Consider the following 25,603-nt stretch of genomic DNA (forward strand, 5'->3'; position numbering starts at 1 on the left):
AAATTCAAGTTTAAATATAAAATAATTGTGTTCCTTGCATTGAAACAAACCGATATAATTGTAAATGATTATAAATTATATATTATTTTTCATTAATTTTTAGAAATTTCAGCTAAAATGTGAATTTTTGATTTTTTAACTTCCATTCATTCTTTAAATTTAACTCAAATCTATAGGTACTCAATTTTTTATATTATTATTATATTATTTTTGTATGTTTATTTCAATATTAATGCTTTCTCCACGAGGAAGCAAATTTTTTTGCTGATCGTAAAGAGGAAGCAAAATGTTCATGTAATGAACATCTGAATTTACAACTTTTTTATTTGTATTGTATTTTATTTGATTTTGTATATTTTTTATAGACTCCCTAAAGAGGAAATCATTTCGATTTCGAAAAGTTGGAGTAAATTAAAAATTTTTTATTCTTTCTCCGAATGTTTTCGTTTTATTTGCCTTATTTAATAAAAGATCTCGGACGTTAAAGATTAATTTCTCAATCATAACTTGTTAAATTTTCAGATCAACGAATAAGAGATTGGTTTTTAATGAATAGCATTTGGTATCCAATTATAATTACATTGATTTATATACTTATGGTATTTAAATTGGCACCAGCTTACATGAAAAATCGACCAGCCTATAAATTAAATACATACATTAAATGTTACAATCTATTTCAAGTTTTTTCAAATGCGTATATAGCTATGGAAGCATCACTTTGCTATCCGTTTCTTCGTAGTTTTGAATGTCGTCCCATTGTTTACAAGACAGATCCTTGCAGTATGATGGTAAGATATTTTTCAAATATACGCCATAAAATAAAGGGTAATTTAAAAAAAATTTAAGCATTGGAAATTGGGTATTGTGAGACAACCCACACAGCACAATGTATTTCCTAAATATCCCAGATAATAATTGTGCGTCGCCTGAATGTTTTACGTTGTGAGTGGCACTCATGCTAGCAATATCGCAAGTAATTGACAATCACGTATGTGATTGACACAAATGCACTGAAATTCACGGACGTCTAGAGATGCGTTACAAGCGAGAAACTCTCGTTTTCTGCAGTGATCATACTCAATTAACGAGAATATGTTCACAAAGAAAATGTATATTTGTATTTGTTTATTTTCGTCTTAGCAAAACTGTATTCAAATTTGTTATTGTCTATTGTTGTCTGTTGAATATTTTATTTTGAATGTCAAACTGGCGGTACTTATTCTCACCAGAACTGGTACAAGTTCAGCTGCTGAACATGTACAGTTTCTTGTACAAGATCTTGTACAGTGATTTTCAATATGGTACACATTATTATTAATTAATTTAATAATTATTCTCTAATTTATCAAAAATATTGTATAAATTACCACTTTGGATGTCTATTTGTTACTTACAATCATTGTTTTTTTACAATTTTTTATTGATTTTTTGAGATTTTTAACCTAAAACCTATTGTCAACCGAATTCAGTTAGCATTCGGTTAGTGCGATCCCCACTATGGTGCATTTTCCCAAAAAGCTGGCCAAAATTCAAATTTTATTCAAAATGGCCTGAAACTTGTTATTTGTGGGGTTTTAGGGTCACTAAATATGAATCTGAAGTTAGTTTTAAGAAATTGAAAATTGCGAATTGTTTTTTAAATTCATCGGATTCGATTAAAACTTATTACTCATTGGTTTTTCGGGTCGCTGAATACGAACCATATTTTGTAGGAAGCTAACGGGAAACTAACCAAGTTAAGTTCGGATTTTAACATGGTCAGTTTCCTGTTAGCTTCCCTGTAGCTCCATATGTCCTCCGCTTTTGACTTTTCCATGTTAGTTTCCAGAAAGTTATTGTAGAAAGTTTTCTGAAAAAAGGATAGAAAAGTTTGTGAAACATAAAATTGTAAGTTAAAAGGAAGTTTGCTTACCAAGATTCTTTAAAACTATCTGTGGTAAGTATTCTAAAGAATTACAGATAAAGTTCCCTTTAAATAAAAAAGCAATTTTCTAGTGAATTTCATTAAAAATAATAAGAAAAATTTATTTCTTGCTAATACTTTTGCCTCTGTTGACCTGCGTTTTAGTTAATATTTAAAATTAGCGGAGAAATTTTTTAAAATACATTTGGAGAGACTGGGGATTGAACCCGGGTTCGCTGCGCAGAAAGAAACAACCTAACTTTTTTTTTAATAGTTTGTTTATTTATTAGGAAAACATTGAAAATTATACAGGTATAAACAATATACAAAAAGAACCTTGGTCTCTAACATATAAGATATTGATTCTTGCAAGCACATAAGCTTGACTCGGATCAAGTCTTTAAGTTATTTTTTATTTTATAGTATTAATAGTCTCTAATAATGTTTATACACATTTTATCACTGTGTCACTTTATATTATGACTATTTCGATTGAGAGAAAAAAGAAGTAAGTCACTTATAAAAAAATCTCGTTGATATACTTTGAAATGGAATGGGAATAAATTATAAAAAAAAATTAAAAATTTAACAATAGAAAAACCTCATTTCTTATACACATTAATTGTCGAATAAACACTTTATAAGAAGTCACTTTTTGGGATGATGATTTTGAAAAAAGAAAGCACTATTGAATTGCTGGATGGAATATTTCAATATAGTCGTCCTCGACTAACATTTTTTTCCTTTTTGATCTTCGTCTGATGTCGGCTAAATGGATGTTGTCTTCTGGTAGCCACCAATAATTTTTATTTAGTCTGTCTCGATTGTTAAAGTCACGGAAAGGGATAGTTTTATTATAGACGTGATTGTTAGAATTGTTAAATTCTTCGAGCGTAGATGGTAATTTTTTATTTTTTCTGTGGCGAGACCAGTGGTAGATGATGGGAATGTTGTTGTTATTTTGAATATATCCAAGTTGGTCTAGTTGTATAAAACATTGTAGAGCCATGTATCCTGTTTTCATTTGCTGAGTCCAGTTACGAGGAGTAGCTGAAGATTTATTGATGTAAGCGTTGTCTATTTTGGTTATTTTTTCATAAAATTTTCTGGTGAGTGAAATAACGAAGTTGTCAATTCGAGGGATGTTTACTGTGTTGTACAGTTCAAAATTGCTGTGTTGCGATCGATACATGGATAGACATGCCCGCAGACATGTTCTTTCGAAGAATCTAAGGGCTTCCATTAATAAAGCGCTAGTATTCCATGTGACTTGTGCAGCGAATGTTACTATAGGTCTTATTAAAAGCAAGTAACATATCACTTTTACTCTTTTTGCAATGTGCTTTTGGTAGAAAATGTTACCAAATTTTTTAAAAGTTTCTTTTGCTTTATTTAGTTGAGTAATAATATGGTGGTCTAATCGTATAAGTTGGTCGATGTGCATACCGAGGTATTTAACTGTCGTTCTGTGTGGAATATTTATAATTATTCCAGATTCTGGGTGTTTTGCAGTGATTTGAAAGTTTTGTGATGCTCTCATATTACTTTTTAAACATATTGGGTTCGGACATCTGAAAAGGATTGTATCGCACTTATTTGGATCAATTCGGAGATTCCATACTTTGTAATAATTGTTAATTTTGTCCGTAAGAAATTGTAGTTTTTCTTGGATGTCCTTTACTTTTTTCCGGCGACATATAAGATTTTGTCGTCTGCATATGTGATGGAGTAAGAGTCGTTGTTGGTGTTTAGTCCGAATAAGTTGTGCATATCACTTGTGAGAATGTTGAATAAAATAGGCGAGTTGACTGTGCCTTGTGGCACTCCTTCAAATATGTTGAATATTCGTTGAGAGTTTGATGTTCCATTTGTAGTGGTAAATTTTCTATTGTGTATTATATCGTCAATAAGGTGAATAAGGTATACGAGGCATTTCTTTTTGTATAATTTGTAAATTACTCCGTTCAGCCACACTGTGTCCAACGCCTTTTCTAAGTCGATGAGAATTGCTCCGACTAGTTCTTTGTTATGTAAATGATGGTTGACGTCTGATAGTAATTTATTACAGGCATGTATTGTTGAGTGCTTTTTGCGGAATCCAAATTGATTGTCCGGTATAATGTTGTTGGAGTTGCAGAATTTTGTGATGGAGGTGTTAATTATAATTTCATATGCTTTGCTGGCACTTGTGGTTTAATGCGTTGTTGAAGAGAATTGTGTATTGTTGTACCATTCGGAAAGGGAGATATTTTAGAGCGATTGGTGGGATGTTGTCAATTCCAAATGATGTTTTCCTTGGTAAATATTTAAATATTTTTGCAAGTTTGTCTGTTGTTGTGAAGTAATTGTCCTTTAGATCCTCAGATGTTGGATTGAGTGCTGGATTTTCTTCAGAAAAAGTGACAATTGTTTCTTCGTTGTTTCGTATATTTTCACGTTCAATGTGAATTAGTTCTGCTGTTCTGTCAACTAATTCTTTCAATCTTGTGTTTGTGTTGAGGTATTTTAGTGAATTTATGGTTTCATAGTGTGCACCTATTATATCTAATTTGTTGATAATGTCAGAATTAACCACTTTATTATTTATTGTCGATAGATCTTTTGGGTTAATATTTGCTTTTTGGAGCAGTTGTGATCTTGGATCGATATGCAGGTCATTGATTTTAATGGGGGTACGTTTTCGAAATATTTTGTTTATTATCGGTAAAAAATCTTCAGGATTATGTATGTTGATTTTTTTAATAGGTTTTCCCAGGATTGGTTGGTGGATTTTAAATACTGGTATTTTAATTTAATATTTAGATTTTTGATGTTTTCTTTGAGTTGGATAATTTCTGACGGGTTGGTTATCGCATTATTTCTTAGAAGTTTATGTAGTTTGGTTAATAGAGAAGATTTTTGTTTGTGTAATTGTATTATTTTTTTATTTAAATATCTTGACATATTATCTGTGGGTTTCCTTGTTGGAACCGTGGAGTTAAGGGCATCTAAGATTATATCGTTTAAAGTTGTTATGTGGGTGTCGATTTCGGGTATTGAGAGATTTCTGGTATGTGGAATTAATTCCTTGATGTTTTTTGTGATAGTTTTTTGATATTTGGTACAATCCGTGGCTTTGTAAAGTTTAGGGTTAGTTAATAAAATTAGAGGAAGAGGCTCGTCCAATTTGATTTCTATCAATATGGCACGGTGATCACTATCATAATTTATAATTATAATTATAATACATTCAATTCTATGATCATTTATGCAGATATCCAAGAAAGAGGCACTATTAAACGTGGGAGTTGATGGTGGCATTAGTGTCGCTTTGTATTTTATGCCCGTTGTGTTGAGCCAGTTATCAAGGTATAATCCTCGTTGATTGAAGTTTTTATCCCCCCAATTATTGTGTCTTGCGTTAAGATCTCCAATAAGTAGGTAATAATTTTCTGGTAAGAAAAATTTGAGTTTTTCGCAGAGTGAATTAAGTTTGGCTATGAAGATGTCTCTATTGTCATTTGTGGCATAGGAACTTATAATGTATAAGTTAGATCCATTTTTTAGTTTTATTTTGATAATTGTGAATTTAAGTAGGGTGTTATTGATGGATGAAGGGTTCGAAATTATTTCATAATCGAGGGATCTTCTTGTGAGGATTGCGGTGCCACCTCCTTTGTTTGTTAGTCTGTCTGTTCTTATAAAGTTATAGTTTTTAAATTCAATGTTGTGGAACGGCTTTAATTTTGTTTCGTTAAGGAGCACTATGTCAGGATTATTTCTGTTAATAAATATTAAGAGTTCATTACGTCGTTGAAGGGATACTATTGAGTTTACATTAATAGAAATTATTTTTAGGTTAGTGTGGTTTAACTCCATTCTATTCCCAAATCATTGCTCAATGAGTTTATGTTATTGGTGTTAATTATTATTTGCTCTTTAATACTTTTTAATTCTTTGTTAAATGTGTCTAAAATGTCTCTCTTTAATTCGTTCAAGAAATCTAATATGTTTTCAGGGCCTTGTAATTGTGGGATATTCCGAGTGTTTGGGTTGTATACATATTGTTGGTCAGAAGTATTTTTTTTATATTGTTGTTGGAAAGCAGGAGCGGGTTCCGTGACTTCTCTGACAGCATGAGCAGCCTGTGCATAGGTAAATCCGCCTCTAATATAACTGTCCGGCAACTTTCGCGGGGGCACTGATGGTTTGTGTCTGTTGTTTTGGGCCATGTTTAAAAAATTTTTGTGATATTTTAAATAGGGGCAACCATTATATGATGCGGGGTGATCATCCGATCCACAATTCACACACTTTAGTTTTGTTACACTGTTGGTTTCCAACATTGGTCACTTTTTGGGACCATGATTTTCCGCACATCTAACACAACGATATCCTAGAGAACAATTGCTACTCGCGTGTCCAATTCTTTGACAATTTTTGCACTGAAAAACACTTTTTTTCTTGAGTGAGTCCCATCGAATTCTTTGATGGAGTAAAAGTCTTTCTTTGGTTAATGATGACACTTTACTTTCAGGGGTTAATTGCACTAAGAAGTGATATCTGTCTGTATTATTTTTATATTGTCAGTAAAAATGGTTATAGACGATGCGTCGATTTCCTTTAATCTAAAATTAATATTTTCATTATTTATGTTGTTAGAAATAATCAGAGAACGAATTTGTTTAAAATTTGTGTTAATTGTGTGAATAGGTGGCATTGATACCTTTTTCTTCCTTTGGTTATGTATATTATTTTGTGTTTGATCAGAAGGTTGATCACAGTCCATGTTCTCTTTATCCTGTCCATGGGCATTTCCAGCAAGAACTTGGTGGGAGTTTGACATATGGATTTGCTTATGTGTTGTTGGCTCTACCTTGCGGTGTCGTTTCGAATTATTAGGCTGTATCCATTTACCAAAGGCTTCTGGTGTGTCGGTAATATTTACTGTTGTATCATCGGTAGATACAATGTCATTCATTTCCGTCTCCTTTCTCTTTCTATTATTAAAATTTGGAATATTTTTTCCATTACAGCGAAACCTCTCATAAGACAATTTTAGTGGGGGGTTCTCTTAAAGCAGGTTTTTCGCGAGAGGAGAAATTGATGCGCAGTGACCGTTTGCGCATGGCGGTCTATTTCAAAATAATGTTGGAGTTTATTGGAAATTATGTTAGAAAAAATAAAGAGATGAATATAAAAAATAGTAGAAAAATTACAGAAAGTAATCATAAATTTCTTTCTTGCATTTTGTCCATACCCAAAATTAGCCATATTAATTGAAAAATAGTTATTGTTAAAGGAATTTTTTAAAGTTAATAAAGTTTAAGGTTTCTTGACAAAACGAATTAAGAATAAAAGATTTCTTTTTTTTATGAAATGAAATCTTTTTATTACAAAAGCATTAATTTTTTTAACATTTTCCAGAACGATTTTTTAATCATTTTAAATTAATAATTTCTTATTAATTTAGAATAAAAAACAAAAATTCTCATCATTTCCTGAGTTTACTATTTAAAATTTTTTTATTTTAAAAAATCTTACTTTTCTGAAATTGAAATTTTTTTTAAATCTATTTTATGATTAATTCCTTAAAACTATAAAGAAGCGTATAAAAAATGTCAATGAAAAATAATAGAAATTATGAGAAAAGTAATAATTTTAATTTTTCGAAAATTGCGAGTTTTATACAGAAAAATTATTAATTAATAAATAAAAATTAATAATTTTAATTAATATGAGAAATTTATGAATAATACTAGTAATTAATAATAATAATAAATAATTATAAAAATAATAATCTATTATTAATAATTAAGAAAATAATTAATTAATTAAATCTATTAAACAAGTCTTTTTAAAAGTAAACTAAATTCTTGTATTAATTAGAGAATAAACTTTAAAGGACTATCCTTTTGTCCTAAGAGGAAATCCTTTCAAATAAATATTAATAGAAAAATCAGCCTAAGATAAAATCATTCCTTTAAAGTTAAATAAATTGTTTTTTTAGAGTAACTTTAAATATGAAATTCATTTTTATTGATTTATAATTAAATAAATTTCAAATTATTTTTTGACAAAACATCAGACATTAGTAATTTTGCATTTGTTTTTCATTTATCTTATCGTTATTGACAATATCAAAACTTTGATATTAGGAAAATAAAAAAAAGTATAAATAATAATAATAATTGTAACACAAATGGAGTGTAAAATTTTCTAAAAATGCAAAATAATCTTGACTCAAGACTTGTGACAAAAAAACGATTATCTGTAAACTCCACATTACAATAGAGGATTTATCTTAAAAATTTTTGGGGAAGGACCTCTAAAATTTTAACCTTTTGAAATAAAGGCTGTTTAAGGTTGTCAATTTTTTTCTGTTAATATTGAATATTTAAAACTGTAATATACTAAGGGAAATTGAAAAACAATTATTTCATTAATAATTTTCTAAATAAAATTCGAAATTTTTAAAAACTAAAAATTTAAACTTCTTTTACAATTTTTATTATTTTTTATAGCTGATTTTTTTATACAATTTCTCATGATTCAGAATAAGCAATCGTATGGATTTAAAAAAAATTCCGTTTTTTAAAAAAATAAAAAAAATTGTAAAATTATTGAAAATTAATTTTTTATAGTAAAATATGATTTCCGGTTCTGAATTTTTTTTTTAAATTGTTACTCCTAAACCAAACCACTTATGTTTGGTTTAAATTGTATCAATTATTCCTTAAAAATTCAACTCCTACAATTTTTATTACTTTTTCCGTAATTTTTTTTGTAGAAAAATTTGAAGAGAGTAAAAGCTCAAGTTCGAATTCGGATGCTGAGAATATGTCAGATGAAGAGTAAAGACATCAATAATAATTGGTTTATTTTTTAAATTGAGCGAATGTTTTGATAAGTTAAATATTCATGACATCAATTCGATGTCTTTTAAGTTCTATACTTACTGTTTTTATTTTATACTTTCTTCATTTTGTTCAATTGTACACACAAACTACAATTTTTAATCGTTTTCGATATTTTTAAAAAATAATTGGTCGATATTTTCATAGGACCTTAGCTTTAATTTAAAACTTAATAATTGTTAAAAAAAATTGGAAGAAATTTTTGAAGAAATTTTTTAACTTTTAGAAAAAGTTTTTTTTGTTTTTAAAATCGCGCAATTTGAGCTAAGCTCCTTGAAAGGAAAGCGATTTCATCAGAATTTTTAAAAACTATCAAAACTTAATGTATGTTTACATTCCATTTCGAAGGTAACAATGTTATGTGTCTGATTATGTCATAGCGGATGGGTCCAACGCGATTTGAACGGAATAGCGTTGAAACACCGTTGGGAACACATCGGTCACTAAAAATGTTATTTATACAATAAAATATGATAAAGTAGTTATTGGTATTTATAGAAAAAGTGTTCATAAGTAATTTTAGACCTTATTTCTATCAAGTTAATACGAAATAAGTGAAATAAAAGATAAAATATGGAGAACTGTTATATCAGGGTTTTCTGTCAAATTTTTATGTAATTCAATGAAAACTGTTTTAAATATGATTTTTTAATAATAAAAAACACTAAAAAGTATTAATTTATTATTTTAAAGCATTTGAAAGGGTAATAAATAGTGAAAATTAATGTGTTTATTGTGTACTATTTGTGTGTATTGGACAACGTTTATCGACAGCAAGTTACAGGTTACACAGGTGAATGCTAGATGGCAGCACAGTAAACAATTAATAAGACTTTGACAAGAAAAATATTTAACCCACTGAAGGTCGATGATGCATCTAGACACAAATAAAAAAAATGCTAAAGACTTATTGAATATTTATAAAAATTGTTACTAGAGGGTTTTCGGGGTCGCTAATTACAAATTTGATATCAGATTTCCAAAAATCAAAATAGCGATTAAAAAAAATTGAACATTAATCGAATTCTCTCAAAGCTCGTTCGTCGGAGTGTTTTTTCGGTCACTAATTACAAATCTGATATTAGACATTCAAAATGGCGGAACGAAAAATTGAACATTATTCGAATTCTCTGAAAGTTCGATACTCGGGGTTTTTTTTGGGTCGCTGATTACGAATCTGATATTAGATTTTCAAAATTCAAAATGGCAGATCAAAAAAATAAAACACTAATCGAATTCTCTGAAAGCTTGTTACTCGAGTAGTTTTTTTCGGTCACTGATTACGAATCTGATATTAGATTTTCAAAATTCAAAAAATTTTCGACATATTAGATTCCGCATTTTGAATTTTCAAAATTTGTTATTATATTTGTAGTCAGTGAACCCAAAACCCCCGAGTAACGAACTTTCAGAGAATTCGAATAATGTTCAATTTTTCGTTCCGCCATTTTGAATGTCTAATATCAGATTTGTAATTAGTGACCGAAAAAACACTCCGACGAACGAGCTTTGAGAAAATTCGATTAATGTTCAATTTTTTTGATTCGCTATTTTGATTTTTGGAAATCTGATATCAAATTTGTAATTAGCGACCCCGAAAACCCCCTAGTAACAATTTTTATAAATATTCAATAAGTCTTTAGCATTTTTTTTATTTGTGTCTAGATGCATCATCGACCTTCAGTGGGTTAAATATTTTTCTTGTCAAAGTCTTATTAATTGTTTACTGTGCTGCCATCTAGCATTCACCGGTGTAACCTGTAACTTGCTGTCGATAAACGTTGTCCAATACACACAAATAGTACACAATAAACACATTAATTTTCACTATTTATTACCCTTTCAAATGCTTTAAAATAATAAATTAATACTTTTTAGTGTTTTTTATTATTAAAAAATCATATTTAAAACAGTTTTCATTGAATTACATAAAAATTTGACAGAAAACCCTGATATAACAGTTCTCCATATTTTATCTTTTATTTCACTTATTTCGTATTAACTTGATAGAAATAAGGTCTAAAATTACTCATGAACACTTTTTCTACAAATACCAATAAATACTTTATCATATTTTATTGTATAAATAACATTTTTAGTGACCGATGTGTTCCCAACGGTGTTTCAACGCTATTCCGTTCAAATCGCGTTGAACCCATCCGCTAGGGTGTTAAAGTAAAATACTTTACCAAGTGCAAGTGGTTAAAAGTTTACTTATAGATAAACGAAAATTTAATATATAATATATGGACAAACCCACGAAACTTTTAACTTTTGTGATGCTCGAATCGAACGCTTAAATGTATTTCTAAGAATATGATGAAAAAACAAAAATTTTAAGACCTTTTTCAATGAAGTGCCTCTAATTGTATTCCTGTGGCAAAAATTTAAAGATGATAATAAAAATCGTGATTTCATTTAAATTTATACATTTTTGAAAGGCACAACTGCATTTTTGCTTTCAGCAGGTCAATCTATGGTGTGATCGAAACATTCTCACACATATATTTGAACACAAGAACACCGCTTAATGATTTTGCGTGAAATAAATTTTATTAAGTTAAGAATATGCTGAAAACACTTTTTTGGAGTCTTTACCCCTTCTTTTCTCAAAATCCTGATGTGCTGAGGAAATCTCGTTATTACTCAGTGGGAGTAAATAAGTTCAAAGATCACCCCATCTCCAACCTTGACTTTTAGACCTTTCATAGAATTAAGACAATTCTCAGAACTTAGATGGACACCTGCATCCTGTATGGCATAGCGCAAGTATCGCTAATACATCGTCTACAAGCATCTAACAATAGTACAACGCTAGAAAACTGTGCTTGCGCCTCGCTAAACGCATACATAAGTCATAATTCTATTCGTTGCTAGAGAGTATTGTGCGTAGTAGTGTCAAATGGCATAGTTATGGTTTCTAGGAATTGCCCACCATCAGGATTTTGATATTCAATTCAATGGTTAGCCTATGCTATTTGATACAAGTGAGAAATTAAAAATTGCATAGAATTTTATACTTTATGCAGCTGCAAAAACAATTTCTAAGAATTGGCCAAAGAATTGCGTGGAAATCATATTAGGAAAGTTTTTATATTGAGCATTATTCATACTTTTGCATAATAGCGTTTTGTAAGCTTAAAATATTGAAAATATGAGGTTTGTTATTTTGATAATAATAAGTAATTGAATTTTATATAATATTGCAAAAAGAAATAATTAATTTTGAAGAATTAGGGCGAAAACTAGTATAGATAGTTTTCGCTCTTGTTCAACAACCACACGCGATTCCTCATCATAGCCCTTCTGTAGCGGGAGGTCACCTTCGGTGATGCATCTATGCGCCATATCTATTCTCACATATCCATGCCTGTACACACTATATCTATATACATCGTTCGTTCGCGTCGAGTCATAGCATGCAGGCAGAGATATTCGTATATGGCTCATTTCATTTAAATTGTCATATTCAACTTCCAGAAAAGTTGAGTTGGAAAATTTTGATTTTAAGGTTGAAACTAATTTTTTTATACAGTTTAACATGTTAAATTAACAAAATAAATAGTGGTCACAAAATTAAAGTTATATATTTCTTATGGCAGACGGTTTTTTTTGGCAGAAATCGTCATATCATATAAAAAATTTTTTCTGTCAATGTTTGATAAAATAATAATACTAAATATAATTTGATTTGACTGGTGATAAATATACTGAAGTTTTTGGAGTCGCTGAATCCGAATTTGAAGTCAGATTTAAAATATTCAAAATGGCCGATCCAAAATGGCGACCACGAAAATTTAGAAGTTGATTCGATTCGCTTGAAACTCGTTACTTAGGGGTTTTTTGGGTTGCTAATTAAAAATATGACGTCAGATTTTCAAAATTTAAAATAATGGATCCAATATGGCGGATAGTTTTAAGACTGATGCGATTCGGTCGAAATTTGTTTCTCGGGGGTTTTCGGGGTCGCTAAATTCGAATTTGATGACAGATGAACCCAAAAATCTTAAATACGATGAAATCAAATTTTTTTGAAAGCTCTGTTTGGAACCTTATTAGGCCTATAAGTGATTTTTAACTGGTCTGCGAGGGGGTTAAAAATTATATAGGCAAAATGCAAAATTTATGTCCTTAAACATTATGAACATAAAACAAATAAACATCTATTCATTTCTCCGAAAGAATTAAAATAAAAATTTTTTTGGGGTGGGTTATAACCCCATTTTATGGACAAAAATTAGGGGGCGGTTGCGTGTACGGGTCATGTAGTACACGATTTATGCTATAATTTAAAACTATTTTGATGTTTTTACCACGTCAGGTTAAAGAGAAAAATCATATTAAACACCCATAAAAACATGTTTCTTGGGGGTTTTATCCCCCCTTTTTTCAAAATCCTGACATGCTAGGCAATTTTAAGATCCGGGATCGTGTTCAGCGCTCAAAAATACATCAGAAACCATTCTGATATCAAGATAAAAGAAAAAAGTTTTATGTAGGCCTCTGTGATTTATTACGTTTACTGAAGCCATATATACAAATTTGCATTACACTTATGACCATTACACTATTGACATTTTGCTCGTTTTTCGCTTATAAAATGAAAACGGTTATACTTATATCGACGGGGTTGGTCTCATTCGAAAGAGAATCCAAAAATACATTAAATTCCATACCGATATAAAATTCAAAATATTTTCTAACCATTTTCAAGGCGTTACACTGTTGACAGAAATTCAATTACGATAGTGTTTCGGCTTTTTCTGCCTCCATGACAAACGAGCAGATTTATACTTATATAGTTTTCTTTTTTTTCCTACACTTCGTTTTTGTGTTCTGCTGCTTATGCGATGGTAAAGAAATTTTTTTGCTCATAAGGTAATTTAAATAGCAGGTAAAGGTAGGAAATTCTGCCGGCAAAACGTAAAAATACAAAAGTGAGGGACACGTCATTTTCATTTTCTGGAAATTGTATAAAATAAAGTTTAATTACCAACACTTGATTTTCCTAAAATATAGAACTAATACTTCACGAAATATTTTTTTAATTTGGTTTAAAGACTATATTTTCAACATTTCATTCATTTGAACATTGAAAATGTCTCCGGGGACGCATTACACTTATGACATTTTGCCTGCTTTTTGTTCTGCCAATATTATGAAAATCACTTTTATGTCCTTGAAAGTAGAAAAATTATTGAAAATTATTGCTTTTTACTATATAAACAAATTAATTTCAAGTCAGGTTATATCAAATAATTTTTATTTGCAAGGGACACGAATATGACAATTTAAATGAAATGAGCCATATACAGATAATTGCTATTATTTTTACTACTTATTATATGTCTATATAAATGAAATATATTTTAAATATATTTTTAAAATTTTTGTTACTGTTTAAACTATTATTTTGATTCACTTTTAATAACTGTTTTTTCAATTAAACAGTGAATCTTTAATTATTTCGGTGAAATAATTTTTAAATTTGCCTGTCATTTATGTCAATTAATGAGATCACTTGCAGCTTAAGAAGACCCTAAACTTATTATCTGTAGATAGCTAGTGAGGTCAGTTGGTGGTAGTAGTATGGTTTGACATTGGCATTTATACTAGCTTTGCGGCTTGTTTATCCAGCCATGACCTGGTATTATGAGTGAAGCTTAATATTGTTGACTTTCAACCTGTGAACAAGGTGTAACGTGGAGGCGCAAGCGACCAGACAACAAGAGAGAGAGATTTGAATAATGATGAGAAATGTATGGAAATTGTATAATTAAAATTAAATTTGAATGTTGGTTATTCTAGGGGAGGGATGAGTGAGGAATAGGATGCTGCAGAAAGGTGGAGGACACTTTAAGGCTCTCGAGAGTGCCTTCAAAAGGTCTGGACAAATTGCATCAAATCTTGGGCAAGCCCAAAGGATGTGATCCAAGACTTCTGTTACACCCGGACTACAGGAACAATTACTCGAAGATATATACTATGGAAACAACTGTGTTGTTACCCATAAGCGTAGCTTGGAAGCACTAGTCGTTTCGTCCCGGTCCCCACTGCTGGACTCATCAGTAAGGCTACGTAGTGGGAAATCTGCCTTATACGACCATGGGGAAGTGAGAGTTGGATCGTGTATATATGTGACCTGGACAGTTAAAAGGGACCTCTTGTCCGAAAAAATTAATTTTTTCGGACAAGAGGTCCCTTTTAACTGTCCAGGTCACATATGCTACCCGCCAGGCAACATCTACACTTGTGAGAGAGCACATGGGTACTGACCAATGGCAGAGACATCCATTGGCCAACCTCCACAATACTTTTTCCTAAACAGGTTAGCGGCTAAGTTATGGTGATTCAACGTACGCGACACAATGTTACGACCTTAGAAAAAAATTACACGTGTAGATTTGGCCACATGTTTATACTTTGACATTTTTCAAATTCTTTATAAATTTTTAAACGTGTAATTACACATGTAATCATGACCGCTTCTACTTAAGGATTCAAATATTTGAAGCAGTAGTTCATGGTCAGCCCCCCACCACGTGCCTCTAAGAACTCTTAAAACATTTAAAATTTTTCTACTTATATCACATAAATAATTAAAATGGTAATCGGATGAATCGGATTGATGAAAATTAATACCAACATACATAGCTGAAGGGGAGGGTTTAATTAATACATTATATTATGATATGGTAGGAGTAGGGTTATTTTTTTGTTCCCTGGCGGATTGTGAAAACCGAGTTGTAACCGCATTGGGTTACGATTCGGTTCATTGTGAAATATTATCGTTAATCGACGAAATATGTAGTAAATAACTATTAGGAATGGTTAATATACATTTAGAGTGCTTATTTATGCAATATATTCTCATGAAATGAGAAAGATTGATTTTGACACAAAAAAACTTTTTCTCATTAAAAAAATTTTTGTTCGTTATAAAATTTTTTTTTTATATTTGTACAAATCAAAAAAGTTGTTTTAATAAATTGATCTATTTTTTTAAAACTTATATATTCACTTAAAAATTTGACACTCAAGGGTTTAATTTTAGAAATTTATTCACAAAGTCATCCTTAATGTAATCTAGGGTTTAACGCGCGTATCACAGCTGCAGCTGATGGTAATACATATATATGGTAATTCAACAACTGTATGCACTGTACACTTAAAACACTTATTATTAATTAATTATATCTTAATTTATTATTATTATTGCATAAATAAGCACTCTAAATGTATACTAACCATTCCTAATAGTTATTTACTACATATTTCGTCGATTAACGATAATATTTCACAATGAACCGAAACGTAACCGAATCGTAACCCGATTCAGTTACAACTTGGTTTTCCCAATCCGCCAGGGAACAAAAAAAGTATTTAACCATTATTAAAAAGTATAAGGTCGGCAGTATTTAATTGTTCACAAAGATTGTATCCGTTTGGGCAGGTGTAAGAGCTTCCCCAAAGAGTACTATGACTATTGAAGTCTCCCCTTATAAAAACAGAGCTGAAGCCAGAATTTTTAACGGAATTAAAAAAAGTTTCCAATAGTTAATAGGTGTTTGTTTACCCGGGACTCTATTAGCTGAAATTATTATTAAAAGTTTTCCCAAAGAAGAATCAATGGACACCGCTAGTGTTTCAAACATATCCTCCTGGGAAAAAATTGTATTAATTCTTGTAAAGACTAAATTTTTACGGATGGCTATAACAAGACCACCACCCTTATTAACGGATCTGTCTAAACTAACAATATTAAAGTATTTAAGTGTATTAAGAGTATCGCGTTTATCCGGCTTTAGGTATGTTTCGCACAGGAGGAGGACATCGAATTCGTTGGAGAGTTTATGGATTTTGTGAGTCTCCCGTTGTTCCAATTAATTTCAAAAAAAGATGATGATGTGTTTTTCATGTTTGTGGGTGATTTATGTTTTTTGCATGTAGGAGAAATTAGAGAGCGAATTTTTTGAGAAGATATTGTGGAGAGTGTTAGCGAATATCCTAAATTAGGGAAATCACAGAAGTTGAATTTACTGGATAAATTTTTATTTGGACGAAGAATTCGTTTAGCTTCTTCAAATGACATTTTATGTGTTGTTGCGTAATATCTAATCTCCTTTTGAAATGAATATTCTTGGCACTGCCTGGATGTTGTTTTGTGCGGACCGTACCCGTTTAAAGCATTTCGAAGGTTCTGATGCGCGAGGGCAAGGATTGGATTCATCATGTGCGTTTGTACTGCCACATTGATGACATCTAGTTTTTCACCTACAATTTTTTGCAATGTGACCAAAACGCAGACATTTTAGACAAATGCGAGAGTCGGGTACGTACGTTCGAACAGGACTACTTTATTTAAAGATGGCGATGCGCTCTGGAAGGGTGGTTCCCTGAAATGTAAAAGCACGGTGGTCATATACAAATACATATACAAATAACTTTTTATCTAATTTTTAAAAGCCACGAAACCCTAGATGTAGGCGCTTTGCGTTCGCATTTTTTCTGATTTTTTTATGAAATTTATTGGAAACTTGCATTTTTTATATATAGGAAACTTTTTCTGTAATTCTTTAGAATACTTACCACAGATAGTTTTAAGAATCTTGGTAATAAAGTTCCTTTAAACTAACAATTTAATGTTTCACAAACTTTTGTCTCCCTTTTTTCAGAAAACGTACTCCTATAATTTTCTAGAAGCTAACACGGAATAGTCAAAAGCGGGGGACATATAGAGCTACAGGGAAGCTAACAGAAAACTAACTGTATTAAATTCCGAACTTAACTTGGTTAGTTTCCCGTTAGCTTCCTGCAAAATATGGTGCTATGTGGGTAATATAAAAGAAACAATTGCTTCTTCAAATTTAAGGCAGGTTTCTATTACATTTACACACACACATATATACATATATGTGACGCTCCACGAGAGAAGGGACCTATCTCCGAAATAATATTAGGCTTAGTTTTCATGTACGGTGCACGGAAAACGTAGCCTAATGTTATTTCGGGGATAGGTCCCTTCTCTCGTGGAGTGTCATATAACCAATATCCTATGAAAAAATTTTTTAAGTCCATGGAGAAATTTTAATTTTGGCCACCATTTTAGGAAAATGCCCCAATGTGGATCCGTCAGAGATAATGGATTATAAAATAATGTTAATAATTTTAATATTCTTTTATTATTATTTCAGATATTAAAATGTGGTTATATCGGAATGTTGTTAAAACTCATTGACCTCACTGAAACAGTAGTTTATATATTACGTAAGAAAAATAATCAAGTTACATTTCTACATTTATACCATCATTTAAGTACCTTTTTAATTGCTTCAATCTTTCCAAGATATTTATCTGTAGATGTGGTTATACTGGGTCCAATTTTAAATTGCTTTGTTCATGTGATAATGTACTTTTACTACTTTCTTAGCAATTTTACAGGTCCAATTAAGGAAATGATCATTCCTTTCAAACGCTACATGACCCTCATACAAATGGTAAATAACAATTTCTATAAATTACAGCCTAAAATTTGAAAATGTCGAGAACTCTTTATAAATAATTATTTTTACAACTATAGCGTGAAAAGTGTATTACATTGTTAATTTATTTAAATTGTTAATTCAATGACATAATAATAAAATTTTTATTTCTCTATTTTACATATTTACAATTTAATTAAAATTATTTTTTTTATTTATTGTTTAAAATAAATTGAAATTATGACAATTTCTCAATTATAGTTTAAAAAAATTGTAATACAATTCTATTTTTAACATAATAATTAATAAAATAAATTATCATAAATTAAACATAAGCAATATTTATATTATTCTTTACGATGAGAAACATAATATTTTTAGTTATATGCAAAAATAATTTCACAAAGTTGTTCTCCACATTATCTGAATTTTATTTTAAACAAATATTTAAATTAACGTACACTATTTTTTACAATTTCTACTAAAACTTTTACTCTCTGGTTAAAATTTCAGACTGATTTTAGATAAAATACAGACAGATTAGTCCGGAAATTTTACAAAAACAATCCGAAAATTATATATGTATTAGTCAGCAATCAATCTATATGAAATGATAAAACCGAGATCAGTCTGGAATAGTCCAAAATTGACATGAAATAAATCCGCATTTAGTCCGCAACATTCAATTTTAGTTAGATCAAAAAACAAAAATGTTAATTAGAAAGAAGTTCGAATTAGTAGGCAATCTGTGTGTAAAGAATCCGGATTTCGTCATTTCTAAAAACTTAATTAAAAATCTGATACTAGTCCACAACAAAGATGATTTGATGATAATTTTCAATCCATCTAAATTCCGGATTTTTCCGGACTCACCATGAAAAATTATGAAAACCTATAAGTTGACTAATTTCGGTCAAGTTTCGGTTCGGTTGGGTTTAAAACAATATATTGCAAAAAATTATTAATTAATTATACCTAATGATACCTTCCTTATACCTTCACAGGTCTACAAAATAAGACATTTTTTTAGATGTCGAAGTAGTTTTCAATGTATTTTTGTGTGCTGAACACAATCCCGGGTTCCAAAATTGCGTATCAGGTCAGGATTTTATGTAAAGTTTGGGAAAAGTCTCTAATAACAGTGTTTTTGAGGGTATTCATTATTTTTTTCTCCTTACCCTAATGTGATAGAGACTTCTATATAAACCTAAATTAAAGCTTAAATCGTACACTGTGACTTACAATTAGAAAAAGTTTAGTGTAATTACCTGTTATGATTTATTCTATTTTGTGAATGAAAAAAAAGAAAATGCTGTAACAATATTTTTATTTATATAGAAAATTCAGTTAATGACTTCAAATTGAAATTAATTCGGAATAGAAATATAAATTTAATTCCAAAGAATACCAGGTTAAGCATATACAAATTAATTAAGATATTTTAAAGGTGCGAAATAATACATTAAATAATAATTCAATCAATATATATTTAAAGTCAATGAAGATAATTATAAAATTACTTTGTTTACGTCATCGATAATTCTGTTCAAACTAGAAATTTAGAGACGTCTCTTGTAACTTTTTCATGCACAAAAACACACACACAAAATAAAAGAACAACTGCTAGATGTAAAATATGAAAGGGAATTATGCAATTCCGAAAATATGTCGAACTATTATAGAAGGAAATGGATTTCAATAAAACAAATAGACAGTAACAATAAACAAATTAAAAACTTATCGCTCTCAATGGTATTGGTGAGAAGGATGTCGACATCAGATAACGGCGTCTGTAGCCAAGACCCAGCGAATCGGCAAATGAGGATCGTCAGTGTGCAACGGGAACTTCCCAAATATCAAAAGATTAATTTCCTCGAAATCTGCTTGGAATTGCGGACCAAAGATAATTCCTGGACCAAGTGTCCTTGCGTACTATCGATGGTTCCTGGTCTTCTCTATCTCACGCCTCTTCTCCAATTTAAATATGATCACCCACCATTGCATAAAAAACCGCCACACCTTTTAAATAATAATAAAACACTACAATTCTGAATATAAATTTTAAACACATTACAATTCAATAATCTAAATTTCAAGAATATAAGTTACCAATGTGCTATCGGCGATACACTTGTGCGTGGCGTGATTAGGCCCTTTTCAAGTCCTACGAGCGATATGACAGAGGAGACCAGGAATCCCACTTTTATTATCAAAATTCTCCGAAAATCTCCGCACACCCCGACGACCCCCAATGCCATTCATCACACTCATTCAGCGGCTCAAGCCCCTTTTCAATTCTCGAATTTCCTCGAAGTTTCTCGGAAGACACCGACGAATTCTGAGAATTACTCACAGCCAAAGCACCGCAAATAGACTTCATATTATAATAATCAAAATTTGTGAGTTTATCTTTAATAAATTAATTAAAATTCTAGTAAAATAAACACTAAAGGATTTTATCCTTTCAATGCCAGAAAATTAACTTTTTTCCTATTGAATTAATAGTAATATTATATATTTTCATTATTTATACAATAAAATAGTATTTAATAATTAAATATATACTAATATATAATAAATGTTCGTTGTTACCATAGTATAAGTATATTACACACGTTGATCAATATATGACGTAATATTATATAATATATTATATTAATATTATTTTATTATTATTATTCTTAAATTTTACAAATTAGAAAGCATATTAATATCATTTTTCAATGAAAAATCTGAGTTTTATTCAATAAAAATTGAGTAAAACTGGAACGCCATTTGCTGAAAAGTATTAAAAATTACGAATTTCAACGTCCAAAAAAACATTGATAACCTCAAGAAACCGAATTTTTATTGTCATATTCTTGTTCACTGATGTGTAAAAGATAGAAATATTAATTTGAAAATTAATTAAACGAATTTAAATTAACGTATACTTTTAAAAAATTTAGTCTAAATATGAACGCAGCGTGAAACACCAATTGGAACGTCTTGCCAGTGAAGTGGTTAAGGGGTTAGGGGCCGTGTACAAATTACGTAAGGGCTACACGGGGAAGAAGTGTATAAAATCCTTACGGACATTTATGTGGAGGGAGAGTAGGTGTGTTGATTTTCTTATGTAAGGCTATGTATTTTATTTTAATAAATTCTACACGGAAAAAAAGTTGTGCTAATAACGCACAAGCATTTATCACCCATTAATTGCATCACGTGAAATACAAATGAAGTGCGCGTGGGCGGATGTTTTACTTAGTTGTCTATAGATATATTACTCAATTGTATATATGTAAATCGTATTAAGAAATGCAGAAATCAAAATATTATTATTATATTTATACTATGATAATGACATAACTCACAAAAACAAATAAAAACATACTTATCTGAAATGACAGTTTTTTGAAAGCAATGGTATAATTTTAGGTATTGTTTTTTTTCAAAAAGGAAACAAATTACAAAAATATGAATCGATCAAATTGTTTGTTAATAGCTAAATTAATTTTTAATTGCATAAATTTTTTTTAATCTTATATTGGCTTAAAATAAATGTTAAATTTTTGAAAAATTAGAATAAAAAAAAATTTCAGATGAATAACGTTTTTTTATTTGTCTTTGACCAAATCCATGTCAAATCATGCATGCAGACCGATGATATATTGCGAATTGATTTCAGAATAAAGTATGTTATTCTTTATTTTTTGCGTAATTTTCGAAAATAATGTTGAAAAGTAAAAAAATGAATCAAGGAGCAGTTAGAAACCTTTTAAATATGTTGATTTTTAGAGTTTTTAATCAAAAAAATGAAAATATTTTTTTTCTCCTAAGAAACAAAAAAATACCAAGTGAAATTTTTATGGTATGTAGTACATATGTGTACCAATAAATCCTGAAAATTTGGAGCGAAAAAAAGGTGTTATTTTTGAGAAAAAATTTTTTTTTGTTTTTTCGAAAAATTCCATTTTTATCCTTGTTTTTTAATATTTTTTATTCGGAGCAATTTTTTTTTAAAGAGTAAAAAAAATAAGCCCAGGAGCAACAAAAAAGGTTAAAAATTACGAAAGTTATGCTTTTTTTAGCGAAAAATGCAAAAAAATTAATTTTCTTGAAAAAATCTTTAAAAAGTCGTAAAAACTACACACAAAATCGAATCAAAATATAAAAAACACGTATTTCTTTACTTTTCAAGTAGAATAACATACTTTATTCTGAAATCAATTCGCAATATATCATCGGTCTGCCTGCATGATTTGACATGGATTCGGTCCTTTATGAGTTACGTGTTTCATAATTGCTCTCGCAAATAATGTGTTTTCATTTAAGAGCGATAGATTTTATTAAATTTGATAATAGAGCATTTTAAATTTAAATAGTTTTAATTTGAGCATTGTGTTTTTAAAAAATTTGTTTTATTGATTTCAATTTTTATTAATAATTCATCACATATATTTTCTACATAAGTAACAAAACCAGTGATTTATTAAATTAAAATTAAGAAAATGATACATGTTTGATCAATTTTTTTATTTTTTATATATAATTTTCAATATTTTTTCTTTTTGATAGTTATTTTTTATTGATCTATTGAATCTATAAATATTTGTTTTTGAGACATTTTAGTAAAATTATTAGGATGAATACAAATTAAAAAAATGTTAATTTTATAAAAATTTAAAAACCTCTTCTAAACCTGTAAATGGCGAAAGTGAAAATATCCGCTAATTTTAGGTTTTATAGAGGACAAAAAGATATAAATGAAAAAGAAATTAAAATAGTAGTAAAAGAGAATCTAAATTTAAACTTGTGCAATTTTTTCAATTTTGAGATTTTATTGAATGTTGATAAAAAAAATAGAAAATTAGAGGCGAAATTTATTTTACAGAAATATCAATTTTTAATACAAAAACTACATTATAAATTCTTAAAGATACAAATAGATTAATAATTACTACTCTATAAAATGCAAAAAAACGGGAACACTTCGTGTTTCGCATTTATAAATCAAATCTTGTTGCGATAACCTCCTCACTTTTTTTAAATTTATAAACACGGCGGTAATTTAAGGAGCAGATTGACATTAACAATAGTGTCACAATTACTCTGATTTGATTTAACTTGATATGTATGGTAATAGTGATTAAAATAGAGTGTCAAATTCATTAATTTGAAAGTAAATATTATCATTCAAAATAAAAATCTTCTTAATTACTCCAAACTTGGGGTTTTCCTCCTTGATTTTGGTTACTAGAAACGTCCCATGAAAAAACTGTTTCCTACACGGAGAGAAAAATCAAGGCTTTATAGTATGAAATAGATTACTGCTATTTTTCTTTAAACTTTTCATACTAATAGAGCAAAGATTTGAGAATTTTTAGGATAGTATTTGTCCGTACTAAAAAAGCATAGTATATATGCTTCTATAGTACGAAACATGTAGTTTAATAGCAACAACGCCATGCGCAGATTGCACGTAACATCATCCTACTATGTTTACATAAGTTCTATGCTTTTTCGGGGATAGACTCTTGCAACTGGCGATTAGGCCACGCCCACCTTTACTTAATTGGAAGTAACTGTGTGAATACTCACACAAATGCGCGTGACGTGTGGTTAGTGTTCGTTGCAAGAGTCTATCCCCGAAAAAGCATAGAACTTATGCAAACATAGTAGGATGATGTTATGTGCGATCTCCGCATCGAGCCGTTGGATTAAAAGTATAATAAGTATGTAATAAGAGGCTATATGACAATCTTTATTAGCATAGACAAGTTTCATTGTAAAAAGACATACGATTGTACTATAATTACTCAAATTTCATGTCTACATAGCATATAAAATTTCTGTGCATTAAATGTAAACCTTTCTATGCTATAAAAGGCAGATTTTTCTCTCCGTGTAAAATTTCCACAGATTTTAATGTTGTTACAATTAAGTTTTCTGGTATGTTTGTAAATAGACCTTTTGTTTCAAGCAATTTATTTAGATTTTTTATCGGTCAAAGCGAAAGGTCTGTTACATAATGCAACATAAATAATATTTTATAAATTTTTATAACAAATAATAATAATTTAATTTTTATATTTCAAATTAAAATTATAGTTATAAAAATTTAATTACAATTTTAAGCCTGGATCCAATAGCTTGGGAATTGATTTTGGTTATTTTATCTCTATTGAATTTTCTTATAGAAAATTGAAAAATAAAGGGAATACATAAAATAAGGAGTAAAATTTGTTAGTCACAACTATACAAAGTGACGTTAACAAATTTAGGAATCAAAGGTTGAAATAATTTGGAATCACATAGGTAAAAATAATACAATTTTAAAGAATAACCGCCAACTTTAATACGGCAGTATTCTTTGGAATTGGGAAATTGTGAAAGATTTTTAGAAAGAGAAAGAAGTTTTCAATAAGAAATAAAGTAAAGATAGTAAATATAATTTTTACTTACTTTTTATTTATCAAAGATAATTTTCCCTGAAGATGCAAAATATATTGGATTAATCGTCCTTCCTTGATTTTTTTATGATTCGGTAATAATCGTAGAAAACTTACTAAACTTTTGAGAATTTGAAAATATAAAATTTGAATAACTTTTAGAATTTTGTTTTGAGTTGATGTATACGAATTTGAATATTGAAAATAACTTTTGAATGACTCTTTATGAGTTTGAATGTAGAAAATTTTAGTGTTGGAATAACTCTTTAAATGACTCTTTATGAGTTTGAATATAGAAATTTAAATGTTGAAATGACTGTTTGAATGACTCTTTATGAGTTTGAATGTAGAAATGTAAATCTTGGAATAACTTTTTGAATGACTGTAAAATTTTTGAATGGGATTAAAATTTTGAATGAATGGTGACTTACGCAAACATGCGTTTTTAAGGGTCTATCCCCACTCAAAATTTAGACTTTTTGTGGGTTGTTCCTTAAAGAAACAGATTTCCAAAAAGTAGAGATAAAATCTCAAAGACGGGGAGATCTTTTATATTTTGCATCTTTTTACAATTAGATTAATTTTTTTGTTATAAACAATAAAAATTTTTATTATAATTTGTTATTAAGAATTATTATTTAACATAGTTTACATAACCTTTTTTGAATGTTGGTTCTACGACGATTTTTAAGAATAATTCATTTCTTAAATTTAATTTATTTATAATTTTCTATAATTATTATTAATTTTAACAAATTTGTATAATAATCTAACCTAACATTCAAATTATAGTTGTAATTATTTAAAATTTTAATTATTTATAATTATTTATTGTGAAATATCAATATAATTTAATTATTGTTAAATTGTATTAAATTTTAATTG

The 25,603-nt window shown here is 29.2% G+C and overlaps 1 protein-coding gene across 2 annotated transcripts in view; it reads left to right on the forward strand.

Annotated features, from left to right (window-relative positions):
• The window catches only part of LOC127285427 (elongation of very long chain fatty acids protein 4-like), a 52,473-nt gene that overhangs the window by 14,818 nt on the left and 12,052 nt on the right, over nucleotides 1-25,603 (forward strand). Inside the window, exons 2-4 of one of the 2 annotated variants that reach the window (XM_051311430.1) lie at nucleotides 523-791; nucleotides 17,997-18,069; nucleotides 18,244-18,299. In XM_051311430.1, coding sequence (XP_051167387.1) covers nucleotides 523-791; nucleotides 17,997-18,069; nucleotides 18,244-18,299 — 398 coding nt within the window. Of the gene's footprint in view, nucleotides 1-522; nucleotides 792-17,996; nucleotides 18,300-25,603 lie in introns of both variants that reach the window. The other variant, XM_051311429.1, reaches the window with a different exon arrangement.

This window comes from Leptopilina boulardi, unplaced genomic scaffold (genome assembly GCF_019393585.1).
Source record: "Leptopilina boulardi isolate dan_hultmark-lab unplaced genomic scaffold, ZJU_Lbou_2.1 LbouV2_332, whole genome shotgun sequence".
Lineage (NCBI taxonomy): Eukaryota > Metazoa > Arthropoda > Insecta > Hymenoptera > Figitidae > Leptopilina > Leptopilina boulardi.